The sequence below is a fragment of the Salmo salar genome, chromosome ssa04, assembly GCF_905237065.1.
Source record: "Salmo salar chromosome ssa04, Ssal_v3.1, whole genome shotgun sequence".
NCBI lineage: Eukaryota > Metazoa > Chordata > Actinopteri > Salmoniformes > Salmonidae > Salmo > Salmo salar.
Window position 1 is genome coordinate 82,307,035 of NC_059445.1, and position 13,816 is coordinate 82,320,850.

Here is a 13,816-nt window from a genome sequence, read left to right on the forward strand (position 1 = left end):
ATGGTTCGGGTCAACACGATAGTGTGAAAAGGCCAGAGTGTGTGAGAGTTCCAGAGAGTTCCAAGAAACATCTGCATGTCTTTGCACCAAATCTGTATATTCCAATAAAGACCATTTTGCTTTCGCCTAAAAAAACGAAATGTCCATGAGGGTGAGGTGTAAGGGACGTGATGATGAGTAAACGTTGCTGTGCCCTGGCTGTGACAGTGATAGGTCATTTAGAGCAGGTGACACAGGGCCACCCTCAGATCACCTGGCTGGGCTCTCAGTGATAGGTCATTTAGAGCAGGTGACACAGGGCCACCCTCAGATCACCTGGCTGGGCTCTCAGTGATAGGTCATTGTCAGCATGGGGCGCTGAAAACACAAACTCAGTACAGGATTACACACAGCAAGACATTTGGCTGCCTAAATAGAGCCGTGCAACATTGACTGTTCACATTACAAAATACTATGTATCACTATGTACTTTTCAACTTCAAAATAGTCCACATATTTGACTGTTCTGTTACATAATGTGACTAATTTGATTAATACATTAGGCTCATTGGGTCTATTTTGGCATGTTAATAAATGAGATTCACTCTACACATGAGGCATTATGAATCATTGTCTCTCTGTCTTCCCCTCAGATACTACCTGACCCGTATGACACACTGCCTGATAACTCTGATAATCTGTGGCTCTGATCTCTGAACCTCAGCATTGTGGGCAAACACTCAAATTCACTCCTTTATACATGCCTATCTGAACTCAGGGGACCGGCCTGCTATCACTGCCGCACTGACCTGCAACAATGGACTGGGCTTAGGTGTACTGACAGACAGTTTTCTAACGTTCTATTCTAGTAGGTATTCTTTACCAGTCCTGATGTTCCTTGAAAGGATTTCAACTCATAGTAACCCTAATAATGAGGGATATGAGCCCAAATATAGTTACTTTACCTGCCTGATGTATTGTGTGGTCTCATAGCAAATGGCTAGCAGCACTGAGCTGTCACTTCAAGGAGATTTAAGCAGTCACTTCGGAGAGGGTTTCTTCTTCACATCGCACCGGCTGGTCCTTAGTTTGATCCTGTTCAGGCACGTGCAAAGATAGGAGTCCTACCTGTACCCGAGCACCTGCCCCCTTTGCCCTCCCACTCGCCAAGTGCCCTTGAAAAAATATCGAGCTACGTAACTAGCAGATTTACATCAATTATCCACATCAATGATCAGCTGATAGCCCGCCCTCTTTTTCCCCATGTCAATCATTTCTTTAGCAGGCACTGTAACTAGCTTGCTTACAATTTGTGATGAATGAGGGTGTTGTTGCAGAAATAAATAGTAAATAACAAAGGGGGGGGGGTTCAGCTTGATCACCTGCCCCTGATCTTGTTTCTGAGACGTGGCCTCGGGTGCACTAGCCTAGCTACAGCAGTAGATAAGTAGATACAATTAGACACCTGATTCCTGACTCTTAACCCGCTGAAGCCAGGGTGACAAGGATATGACACTAATGTCCTCCAGCTGCAGATCCTCTCCTCCCATGTCCTCCAGATCCTCTCCCCCCATGTCCTCCAGATCCTCTCCCCCCATGTCCTCCAGATCCACTCTCCCCATGTCCTCCAGATCCAGATCCACTCCCCCCATGTCCTCCAGATCCACTCCCCCATGTCCTCCAGATCCACTCCCCCCATGTCCTCCAGATCCACTCCCCCATGTCCTCCAGATCCAGTCCCCCATGTCCTCCAGCTCCAGATCCACTCACCCCATGTCCTCCAGATCCACTCCCCCCATGTCCTCCAGATCCACTCCCCCCATGTCCTCCAGATCCACTCCCCCATGTCCTCCAGCTGCAGATCCACTACCCCCATGTCCTCCAGATCCACTCCCCCCATGTCCTCCAGATCCACTCCCCCCATGTCCTCCAGATCCATTCCCCCATGTCCTCCAGATCCACTCCCCCCCATGTCCTCCAGCTGCAGATCCACTCCCCCATGTCCTCCAGATCCACTCCCCCCATGTCCTCCAGCTGCAGATCCACTCCCCCCATGTCCTCCAGATCCACTCCCCCCATGTCCTCCAGATCCACTCCCCCCATGTCCTCCAGATCCATTCCCCCATGTCCTCCAGATCCACTCCCCCCATGTCCTCCAGATCCACTCCCCCCATGTCCTCCAGATCCACTCCCCCATGTCCTCCAGATCCACTCCCCCCATGTCCTCCAGCTCCAGATCCACTCCCCCCATGTCCTCCAGCTGCAGATCCTCTCCCCCATGTCCTCCAGATCCACTCCCCCCATGTCCTCCAGATCCACTCCCCCCATGTTCTCCAGATCCACTCCCCCTACACTAAGTGCCCCAGCCACAGCCCTGTCGTGACTTTAACATTAATCTGAAGACTGTTATTTATTAAATTAAGTAACTATGTTTAATTGTTACCCGATTTAAATGAATCATGTTACAATTAACTCATTAGGATCTGTGGCACCACGAGAGTGTTTCTTTAAAGAGTTACCATCTCCCGAATTAAACTCTATAAGGTATTTACCTATCACATCTATAAACAGTCAACTAATTAATCATAACCTCATATCATATCATCATTCTGAACAGTCGTAGCCTCCTTGCATCTGCTAAAACCCCAGCCTTACTTATGATTCAGCACTACCGAAATTGGTTTAGTTATTTATTTACAAGCTAATTAAATGGGAACACAGGATAAACACACACACTCTGCACCGGTTATTGACATCCCTAGCGGAATGACAACAACATGGCTGTTTGTTAAAGAAGAGATGGAGAGGGACAGAGACACTTAGCATTGGTACATTCAGAAACTACTCTCACCTTCAGTAACCATATACTTTGCACACGAACCGCTGCCCGCTTTGAGAAAGAAATCATCAATGTATTTACGTGAAATGCCTGGGTTCGCCGGGAATCTCTCGGTGAACAGGGCAGCCTTGAAAAGGGGGTTGGGCCTTTTCGGGGAAAGCTTGTAAGGATTTGATTGTCCGAAATGATTCCAACAACTCTTCTACTGTTGTCCTTCTTCGTAGTTGTCTGTTATCCGGTGACTTGTCATGTAGTCCTGAACAGAACAACAGAGTTGATTTTCCTTCCATTCGCTCTTGAAGATGCTTCTTTGAAGATAGGCTAGCCAGCCATGTCGATGGTTCCCAGTGGGGTGATGAGAGTAGCGTAACACGATGGTTTGAGCATAGTAACAGGATGGTCCTACTTAAATTCGCTTTCGAAGATACTTTACTTAGAAAAGCTTATCAGCCGTACAAGTGATTGTCCGGGAGGTGAGTTTATCGTCTTCACCTCGTGTTGAGATTCAAAGTTCAAACCACTTTTAACGTGCAGCTGCATGTTTTTCTGGTCTAATGTGTTTTTTTCTTTACACATCATTATACAGTTTGCTCGAAATGGCCGATTCCGGCATGCTGGTACGCTCCCTAACCTCACTCCAGGCAATAACTAGTCACTGTGCAAAGTTCTCTTATAGCTTCTCAAATCACCTCCCTCCCTCTCTTAACAAAAACACTTTCATAATTTTTCATATTACATGCACAATGCAGAGTATGGAAACTTCATATATGTAGTGGGTATACTTTCCAAGTTACAGTATTTCCTTTATAATATTTTTAATGACATCACAAAATAACAAACAAAATTACATTAGTGTTCTATAGATTGACCATTCCCCATGTTCTATGTTATAAATATTGTTCCAGTATTCATTTTTGAACGTGTTAGAGTTTCAGCGGGATAAAGTCTGTTGAAACAAAGCACATTCCTTTGGTGAATCTTGAGAGCTCAGGGCTGAATCTTCTCCTTTGATTTACAACAGGACGTGAGTTGTTAACCCCCACTAGTTCTTTCCTTCCACCTCTAGGGTGAGAGGGGGTCTGATTGAAGTTATTCATTGCAAACCTGATCTGACCTATTTGGATTCTCATGGACAGTCATGACAGCCCTCTGCTGGACTTCAGATTAGGAATATCAATACTGATTCAGTTTTGCCTTGTCGTAATGAAAGAGGGGATACCTGATACTAGATCAGTACTCTGAGACGTTTATTAAATACGGGTTCACAAGGACTCTCTCAATCCTAACTCTGAGAATGTTCTTGAGCAGTGTATTATAATCTTAAAGGAATATTCATTCAAAGAGAGGAGGGACTCCTTTCTAAAGAATCATTAAGATTTACATCCAGGTTGAGGGGGTAGGTATCTCTCCTCTGTCTCTCTCCCTCTGCTGTATGTGAGTCACGTTTCCGGCTGGAGGGATTCTCTGTGGATTAGGTGACTGTGTACAGAAGTCAGGCCACTAGGAAGGAAGGCTGGAGGAGAGCTGGATTATAATCCCAGTCGGTCTATCTGTCAATTGGTTGGGGCTGGGAGTAAGGTTGATATTACAGTAGACATCAGTCAGGATTATATTACAGTAGACCTCCGTCAGGTTGATATTACAGTAAACATCAGTCAGGTTGATATTACAGTAGACATATGTCAGGTTGATATTACTGTAGACATCAGTCAGGTTGATATTACAGTAGACATCAGTCAGGTTGATATTACAGTAGACATCAGTCAGGTTGATATTACATTAAACATCAGTCAGGTTGATATTACAGTAGACATCCGTCAGGTTGGTATTACAGTAAACATCAGTCAGGTTGATATTACAGTAGACATCAGTCAGGTTGATATTACAGTAGACATCCGTCAGGTTGATATTACAGTAAACATCAGTCAGGTTGATATTACAGTAGACATCCGTCAGGTTGATATTACAGTAAACATCAGTCAGGTTGATATTACAGTAGACATCAGTCAGGTTGCTATTACAGTAAACATCTGTCAGGTTTATATTACAGTAGACATCAGTCAGGTTGGTATTACAGTAGACCTCCGTAAGGTTGATATTACAGTAAACATCAGTCAGGTTGATATTACAGTAGACATCAGTCAGGTTGATATTACAGTAGACATCAGTCAGGTTGGTATTACAGTAAACATCAGTCAGGTTGGTATTACAGGACACTATGTTCTCTTAGTCACTTTGTTTGACGCAGCTCTGTTAGGTGGGCAATGATGCTTAGATCCAGTTAGCTGAAGCTCTTTTTCAATCTAGCCATTAGGCAAGGAAAATAGTTTAGTCATGGAACCTAGATTTGAATGAAGGGCTTTTCACCTCTGTCTGACAGTCTAGGTTGTATTTGACCTAGTGTTGCTCCTTTAGCCCTACAGAGTCACTTCTGTGTGATGTGCTTCATTACGTTGTCTTATGTAATACTCCAGGTGTTAAGGTCTGCCCCTGCCTTACCCCATTCTTTAGCTTCTGTAATCTATTGGCCTATCAGGTCAGCTTGAATTATTAAGGCATGATTGTGAACCTCCATGGTTTGTGCCTCTGACAGGTTGTAGCAGAGACCCAATTCTTGGCGTTAAATGAGGCTCCAGCCAGGTGTGAGGAGACTCCCAGAGAGGAGGAGGGGCCGCGAGTGATCCCAACTCCGCCAGGCCCCGCCCCCACCCACAGCCACTCCCACCAGAAGGAGCACAGAGAAGATCAAAGACTACAGTTGCTGGTAAGAACAGATACATTAATATCACACACACACTCCCCTCATACAGTATACAACCCTGTCACAGATAGCTATACTGACACACACACCTCTTGTTGGAGACTTGGCTGAAATGGCATTGTTAATTGGACTAGTGCAGTCAGTAAGCCTACTGCTGAACATTGAGTGCTGGCTAAACCAGTTATGATATTATGGTTGCTTGTGGTCTGAAGGATGTCTTTATCAATGCATGAAGATAAACCAAGTGTTCATGCTATGGACAGACAATGGTGAGAAAACAGATCAGGTCACAGGTCAAGCGCTTTTTTTAAATTATCAATATTGTCTTCCTGCGGCTGTGTCGTCACTGTAGAGGACGCGCCCACATCGCCCACCATTAAGCTGTTGTGTTCATTCAGTCAATTAAACTGAGTCAACAGTCCTTCTGCTCTGTGTGGCGATGCAATGCTGAAATAAGCAGATTTCTCTGTTTGCTGCTGGGAGACGGGGGGCGCGGCCTAGCTGACTATGCATGTAAACTGCATTTAGAATAAAATAAGAATGTTAAGCTTGGTAAAACCTTGTTACCATGTCAGAGGTCAATGTGGAATTAAGGACTTACATTTTATGTTGGATCCGAAACAGATTGATTGTGATTCGTGCAGACACTTTTTGGCAAACACAAAAATGATACGATAATATGCTTTGGCATCTGACAAACAGGACAGGACATGGTATCATAGACATGCATGGTAGTCTAGTCGGATAGGCCTCTGATTGTCTTTTCTCACAGAACAGAGGACATGTGCATGATGGTGTTACGGTCTGATGTCAAATAGGCTTTTCACATTTATGAATTTACGAAACAACACAAACGATAACAACAACACTAAAAGCTCCTACTACACCCACAGCGTTCTGATGCTCAGGCCTCGTCTCTGTAACGTGACATGATGTGGGGAAGATGTGGAGTTGGATAAGGATGTTGACTGATGTGCAGGCCTAGTCTGTCACGTGACATGATGTGGGGTTTGATAAGGATGTTAACTGATGTGCAGGCCTAGTCTGTCACGTGACATGATGTGGGGTTTGATAAGGATGTTGACTGATGTGCAGGCCTAGTCTGTCACGTGACATGATGTGGGGTTTGATAAGGATGTTGACTGATGTGCAGGCCTAGTCTGTAACGTGACATGATGTGGATTTAGATAAGGATGTTTCTGATGCTCAGGCCTAGTGTCTGTAACGTGACATGCTTGGTAGTTAGATAAGGATGTTTCTGATACACAGGCCTAGACTCTGGAATATGTATTGATATGGAGTTGGATAAGGATGTTTCTGATGCTCAGGCCTAGTCTGTCACGTGACATGATATGGAGCAGAGATGGATTCAGATAAGAATGTTTCTGATGCGAAGGACTAGTCTCTGTAATGTAACATGATATAGAGTTGGATAAGGATGTTTCTGATGAGCAGGCTTAGTCTCTGTAATGTAACATGATATAGAGTTGGATAAGGATGTTTCTGATGAGCAGGCTTAGTCTCTGAAATGTGACATGATATAGAGTTGGATAAGGATGTTTCTGATGAGCAGGCTTAGTCTCTGAAATGTGACATGATATAGAGTTGGATAAGGATGTTTCTGATGCATAGGCCTAGTATCTGTTGTCGTGTCTTTGGCATCATTAAAACTGAAGACATACTTATCAAATAACTCTCTGTAATTATTATTACGCGATTAACCTGATTAATCATGTAACTGTAATTAACTAGGAAGTCGGGGCACCAAGGAAAATATTCAGATTACAAAGTTACAATTTTCCTAATATAACTTTCAGATATTTTAATATCTGATCAATTAGTCTTCTGATTAATGACTTAATCTTTACCTCACGTCAGTCTCATTCCAAACGTCATAAATTGTTGGTTATCTGCATGAACCCAGTCTTCACTATGAGTCATCCATACATCAATTGTCTTAAAATAATTTATTTACTAACTAAGTAATTCACAGAAATGCATAACAAACAGTAGATATGTTTACAAAGAAATGATAGAGGAATGTGCCCTAGTGGGCTAAACCGGCATGGCGGCTTCTTAGACAAAAGGAGAGTTGGGGTCAGCTGAGAAGGCACTACAGAGTTGATAATTATAACAATTGAAATACTAAGCCTTTGCACATGAACGCTCACTCATTCGGGAACAATTGCAATCAATATATATATTTATCTCTGTTGAAAAGTTTGTTTCTGTTGGAGAGTCTGTCCGCCGTCTCTCGTTCTCTGTCGTGGTTAGAATGGGTAGTTCAGAGTGACATTCATTAATGTTGTTATAGGAGAGATGTTTCGGCGGTTGTCGGTCTTCGCTTTCAATGATACTGAATTCCTAGCTGCAGACTAGTAATTAATATGAAAGACTTGTTCTTATTCTGTCGGTATCGATAGTCTAAGAGTTTAACCACGTGGTATGGTTAAAAATTCATCAAGAGAAATGCATGGTCTCCAACCTTTAGCCATCTCGTAATTGAGGTAAGCTCGGTCTGGTGATAGAAATACTCGGTGGGGGTTTTATTCAGAAGAGCAGAAAAGTGCCTGTCCCATGACGCCAGACCATAACTGTGCTCATGGGCAGTCCTCGGATTTAGTTCAACCCTAAAGGGAATTGGAGTTTCCTTCATTAAACAGTCCAAAATCACATTACGCAATTTCACAAACAGTTCCATCCTTATTCATTCATTTTATACAACCATTTAGATGTAAGTCTCATACCTGAGACTCTTCTATAAGCATGATTATGGTAATGTGGCCGTATTGTCTCTCATGAGTTTCACAAAATTGTACCAAATGGACCAGTTCGTTGCTGGATTCTTCACCAATCTTTTATACCTTCTCCAGAACATAAATGTCATTCGGTTCTCCAGTTCTGTGAGGTGGAAGAACTCCTTTGTTCTCTCTATACTGGGGCCATGAGGAGAGGGTCTCCTCGTAGGAATCTACGACCGCTCTTACAGAGCCTGGTGTCAGAAGTATAGAGGTCGGGGGATGGTGCCCTCAGTGTCCAAAGAGGGCAACGTCATGACACTGTGGAGTGACATGCTATGGACAGAAATGGAGTTGGATAAGGATGTTTCTGATGCGAAGGACTAGTCTCTGTAACATGACAAGCTTTGGAGCAGGTGTGGAGTTGGGTAAGGATGTTTCTGAGTTGTAGGTTTAGTCTCTGTAACGTAACATGATATGGAGTTGAATAAGGATGTTTCTGAATTGCAGTCCTAGTCTCTGTAACGTAACAATCTATGGAGCAGGTATGGAGTTGGATAAGGATGTTTCTGATGCGAAGGTCTAGTCTCTGTGGAGTGACATGCTATGGACAGCAATGGAGTTTGATATGGATGTTTCTGTTGTGCAGGCCTAGTGTCTGTAACGTGACATGATATGGAGCAGATATGGATTCAGATAAGGACGTTTCTAATGCGAAGACCTAGTCTCTTTAACGTGACATGATAATGGAGTTGGATAAGGTTGTTTCTGATGCTCAGGCCTAGTCTCTGTAATGTGACACGATATGGTTATATAAGGTTGTTTCTGATGAGCAAGCCTAGTTTCTGTAACGTGACATGATATGGAGGTGGATGAGGATGTTTCTGATTTTTATTTTTTATTTCATCTTTATTTAGCCAGGTAGGCAAGTTGAGAACAAGTTCTCATTTACTACTACGACCTGGCCAAGAATAAAGCAAAGCAGTTCGACACATACAACAACACAGAGTTACACATGGAATAAACAAAACATACAGTCAATAATACCGTTTTTGAAAATCTATATACAGTGTGTGCAAATGAGGTAAGATAAGGGAGGTAAGGCAATAAATAGGCCATGGTGGCGAAGTAATTACAATAAACCAATTAGACACTAGAGTGATTGATGTGCAGAAGATGAATGTGCAAGTAGAGATACAGGGGTGCAACGGAGCAAGATAAATAAATAAATAAATACAGTATGGGGATGAGGTAGTTGGATGGGCTATTTACAGATGGGCTATATACAGGTGCAGTGATCTGTGAGCTGCTCAGACAGCTGGTGCTTAAAGCTAGTGAGGGACATAAGAGTCTCCAGCTTTAGTGATTTTTGTAATTAATTCCAGTCATTGGCAGCAGAGAACTGGAAGGAAAGGCGGCCAAAGGAGAAATTGGCTTTGGGGGTGACCAGTGAGATATACCTGCTGGAGCACGTGCTACGGGTGGGTGCTGCTATGGTGACCAGTGAGCTGAGATAAGGCGGGGCTTTACCTAGCAGACACTTATAGATGACCAGGAGCCAGTGGGTCTGGTGACGAATATGTAGCGAGGGCCAGCCAACGAGAGCTTTCAGGTCGCAGTGGTGGGTAGTATATGGGGCTTTGGTGACAAAACGGATGGCACTGTGATAGACTGCATCCAATTTGTTGAGTAGACTCTTGGAGGCTATTTTGTAAATGACATCGCCGAAGTCGAGGATCGGTAGGATGGTCAGTTTTACGAGGGTATGGTTGGCAGCATGAGTGAAGGATGCTTTGTTGAGAAATAGGAAGCAGATTCTAGATTTAATTTTGGATTGGAGATGCTTAATGTGAGTCTGGAAGGAGAGTTTACAGTCTAACCAGACACCTAGGTATTTGTAGTTGTCCACATATTCTAAGTCAGAACCGTCCAGAGTAGTGATGCTGGGCGGGCGGGCAGGTGCAGGCAGCGATCGGTTGAAGAGCATGCATTTAGTTTTACTTGCATTTAAGTGCAGTTGGTGGCCACAGAAGGAGAGTTGTATGGCATTGAAGCTCGTCTGGAGGTTTGTTAACAGTGTCCAAAGAAGGGCCAGAAGTATACAGAATGGTGTCGTCTGCATAGAGGTGGATCAGAGAATCACCAGCAGCAAGAGCAACATCATTGATGTATACAGAGAAAAGAGTTGGCCTGAGAATTGAACTCTGTGGCACCTCCATAGAGACTACCAGAGGTCTGGACAACAGGCCCTCCGATTTGACACACTGAACTCTGTCAGAGAAGTAGTTGGTGAACCAGGTGAGGCAGTCATTTGAGAAACCAAGGCTGTTTAGTCTGCCGATAAGAATGTGGTGATTGACAGAGTCGAAAGCCTTGGCCAGGTCGATGAATACGGCTGCACAGTAATGTCTCTTATCCATGGCAGTTATGATATCGTTTAGGACCTTGAGCGTGGCTGAGGTGCACCCATGACCAGCTCTGAAACCAGATTGCATAGCGGAGAAGGTACGGTGGGATTCAAAATGGTCGGCAATCTGTTTGTTAACTTGGCTTTCAAAGACCTTAGAAAGACTGAGTAGGATAGATATAGGTCTGTAGCAGTTTGGGTCTAGAGTGTCTCCCCCTTTGAAGAGGGGGATGACCGCGGCAGCATTCCAATCTTTGGGAATCTCAGACGATAGGAAAGCGATGTTGAACAGGCTAGTATTAGGGGTTGCAACAATTTCGGCAGATTATTTTAGAAAGAGAGGGTCCAGATTGTCTAGCCCGACTGATTTGTAGGGGTCCAGATTTTGCAGCTCTTTCAGAACATCAGCTATCTGGATTTGGGTGAAGGAGAAGCTGGGAGGCTTGGGCGGGTTGCTGTGGGGGGTGCTGGGCAGTTGACCGGGGTAGGGGTAGCCAGGTGGAAAGCATGGCCAGCCGTAGAGAAAAGCTTATTGAAATTCTCATTTATAGTGGATTTATTGGTAGTGACAGTGTTTCCTAGCCTCAGTGCAGTGGGCAGCTGGGAGGAGGTGCTCTTATTCTCCTTGGACTTTACAGTGTCCCAGAACTTTTTAGAGTTTGTACTACAGGATGCAGATTTCTGTTTGAGAAAGCTAGCCTTAGCTTTCCTAACTGCCTGTGTATATTTGTTCCTAACTTCCCTGAAAAGTTGCATATCGCCGGGACTACTCGATGCTAATGCAGACCGCCACAGGATGTTTATGTGCTGGTCAAGGGCAGACAGGTCTGGAGTGAACCACGGGCTATATCTATTCCTGGTTCTAAATTTCTTGAATGGGGGATGCTTATTTAAGATGGCGAGGAAGGCACTTTTAAAGAATAACCAGGCATCTTCTACTGACGGGATGAGATCAATGTCATTCCAGGATACCCCGGCCAGGTCGATTAGAAAGGTCTGTTTTAGGGAGTGTTTCTGAATCGCAGGCCTGGTCTCTGTAACGTGACATGATATGGAGCAGGTATGGAATTGGATAAGGATGTTTCTGATGCGCAGGCCTCGTCTCTGTAATGTGACATGCTATGGAATTGGATAAGGATGTTTCTGATGAGCAGGCCTTGTCTCTGAAACCTGACATGCTATGGAGCAGATATGGAGTTGGAATAGGATGTTTCTGAATCGCAGGCGTAGTTTCTGTAACGTGACGTTATATGAGTTGGATAAGGATGTTTCTGATGCGCAGGCCTCGTCTCTGTAACGTGACGTTATATGAGTTGGATAAGGATGTTTCTGATGCGCAGGCCTCGTCTCTGTAACTTTACATGATATGGAGCAGATATGTAGTTGGATAAAGATGTTTCTGAATTTCAGGACTAGTCTCTGTAATGTGACATGAAATGTAGTTGGATAAGGATGTTTCTGATGCTCAGGCCTAGTCTCTGTAACGTGACAATATCTGGATTTGGATAAGAATGTTTCTGATCCGCTGGCCTAGTTTCTGAAACGTTTAATGCTATGGAGTTGGAATAAGGATGTTTGTGATGCGCAGGCAGAGTCTTTGTAACATGACATGCTAATGAAGAGATGTGGTGTTGGATAAGGATGTTTCTGATGCGCAGGCCTAGTCTCTGTAAAGTGACGTAATATGCAGCAGGTGTGAAGTTGGATAAGGATGTTTCTGATGCGCAGGCCTAGTCTCTGTAAAGTGACATAATATGCAGCAGGTGTGAAGTTGGTATAAGGATGTTTCTGATGCGCAGGCCTAGTCTCTGTAAAGTGACATAATATGCAGCAGGTGTGAAGTTGGATAAGGATGTTTCTGATGCTCAGGCCTAGTCTCTGTAAAGTGACATAATATGCAGCAGGTGTGAAGTTGGATAAGGATGTTTCTGATGCTCAGTCCTAGTCTCTGTAACGTGGTGGTGTCTTGTTTCAGGAATGTGAGCTGAGCAAGAAGAGAAAAGAATGTGAAAACTTGGAACATGAAGTTAGGAAGAGACAGAAGGGATGTCTGGATTTGGTAAGGGATCTTCGTCCTATCACCTGCCCGTTAACTACTGCACTCAAGGTGCTCCTCTCAGTGGACCAGGTGTTGGGGCGCTGGTGAAGGGAGAAATTCCTCTGCTATAGAATGAATGAAACGGTATCAGGCAGATGAAGGTTCCGTTCATTCTATTCCAGGCATTACACTGAGCCTAGCCTCTGATTTTTTTTTAGAGTGGCACCAGCCTCCACTGATTGCAACAGTTTAGTTACCGCTGTACTACGGTGTAGTTACTATAGCTACTCCCTCTGACAGGAGAGCCAGCTTGAGGATGAGCGAGGCAAAAATGGGCATCTAGAGGAGGAGGCGAATCTCCTCAGGAGGAAGGCACGGCTGCTCGACCAGGTCAGTCTCTATTCTAATCTTTTATATTCTATGCCATTCTATTCCATTTTATTCTATTATTTGAGGCACTCGTAGGCTTAGTGTTGTTTTTATGACAGAATGAATGTACATTAGGGTTCAAATGGAACCCTCAACTGTCTTCTCTGTCATGACCCTTCAGTAGAATGGAAGGGCGACAGTACTTATGTCCAGTGTCTCTACCGCTCCCTTTCTCCCTTCTCTCACTCTCTCTCTCTCCCCACCCCTCTCTCTCTCTCTCCACCCCCCCCACCCCATCCCTCTCTCTCAGACCTGGGTTGAGAATGAGGAGCTGAGAGAACACCTCTCTGAAGTGACCGCTCAACGTGATTCAGGTCTCAAGGAGAATCAGAGACTCCGTGTCAAACTGGAGAACCTAGAGCAGGTCCTGAAGGTACAGGCTGATCTCTAGTGTAGAGCAGGTCCTGAAGGTACAGGCTGATCTCTAGTGTAGAGCAGGTCTTAAAGGTACAGGCTGATCTTTAGTGTAGAGCAGGTCCTAAAGGTACAGGCTGATCTCTAGTGTAGAGCAGGTCCTAAGGTACAGGCTGATCTCTAGTGTAGAGCAGGTCTTAAAGGTACAGGCTGATCTCTAGTGTAGAGCAGGTCTTAAAGGTACAGGCTGATCTCTAGTGTAGGTCAGGCC

The 13,816-nt window shown here is 44.4% G+C and overlaps 1 protein-coding gene across 1 annotated transcript in view; it reads left to right on the top strand.

Annotated features, from left to right (window-relative positions):
• The window catches only part of tspoap1 (TSPO associated protein 1), a 228,614-nt gene that overhangs the window by 140,068 nt on the left and 74,730 nt on the right, over positions 1–13,816 (top strand). The window contains 4 exon segments of the mRNA XM_045717400.1: positions 5,412–5,582; positions 12,700–12,783; positions 13,063–13,152; positions 13,442–13,564. Of these exon segments, the coding sequence (XP_045573356.1) occupies positions 5,412–5,582; positions 12,700–12,783; positions 13,063–13,152; positions 13,442–13,564 (468 nt within the window).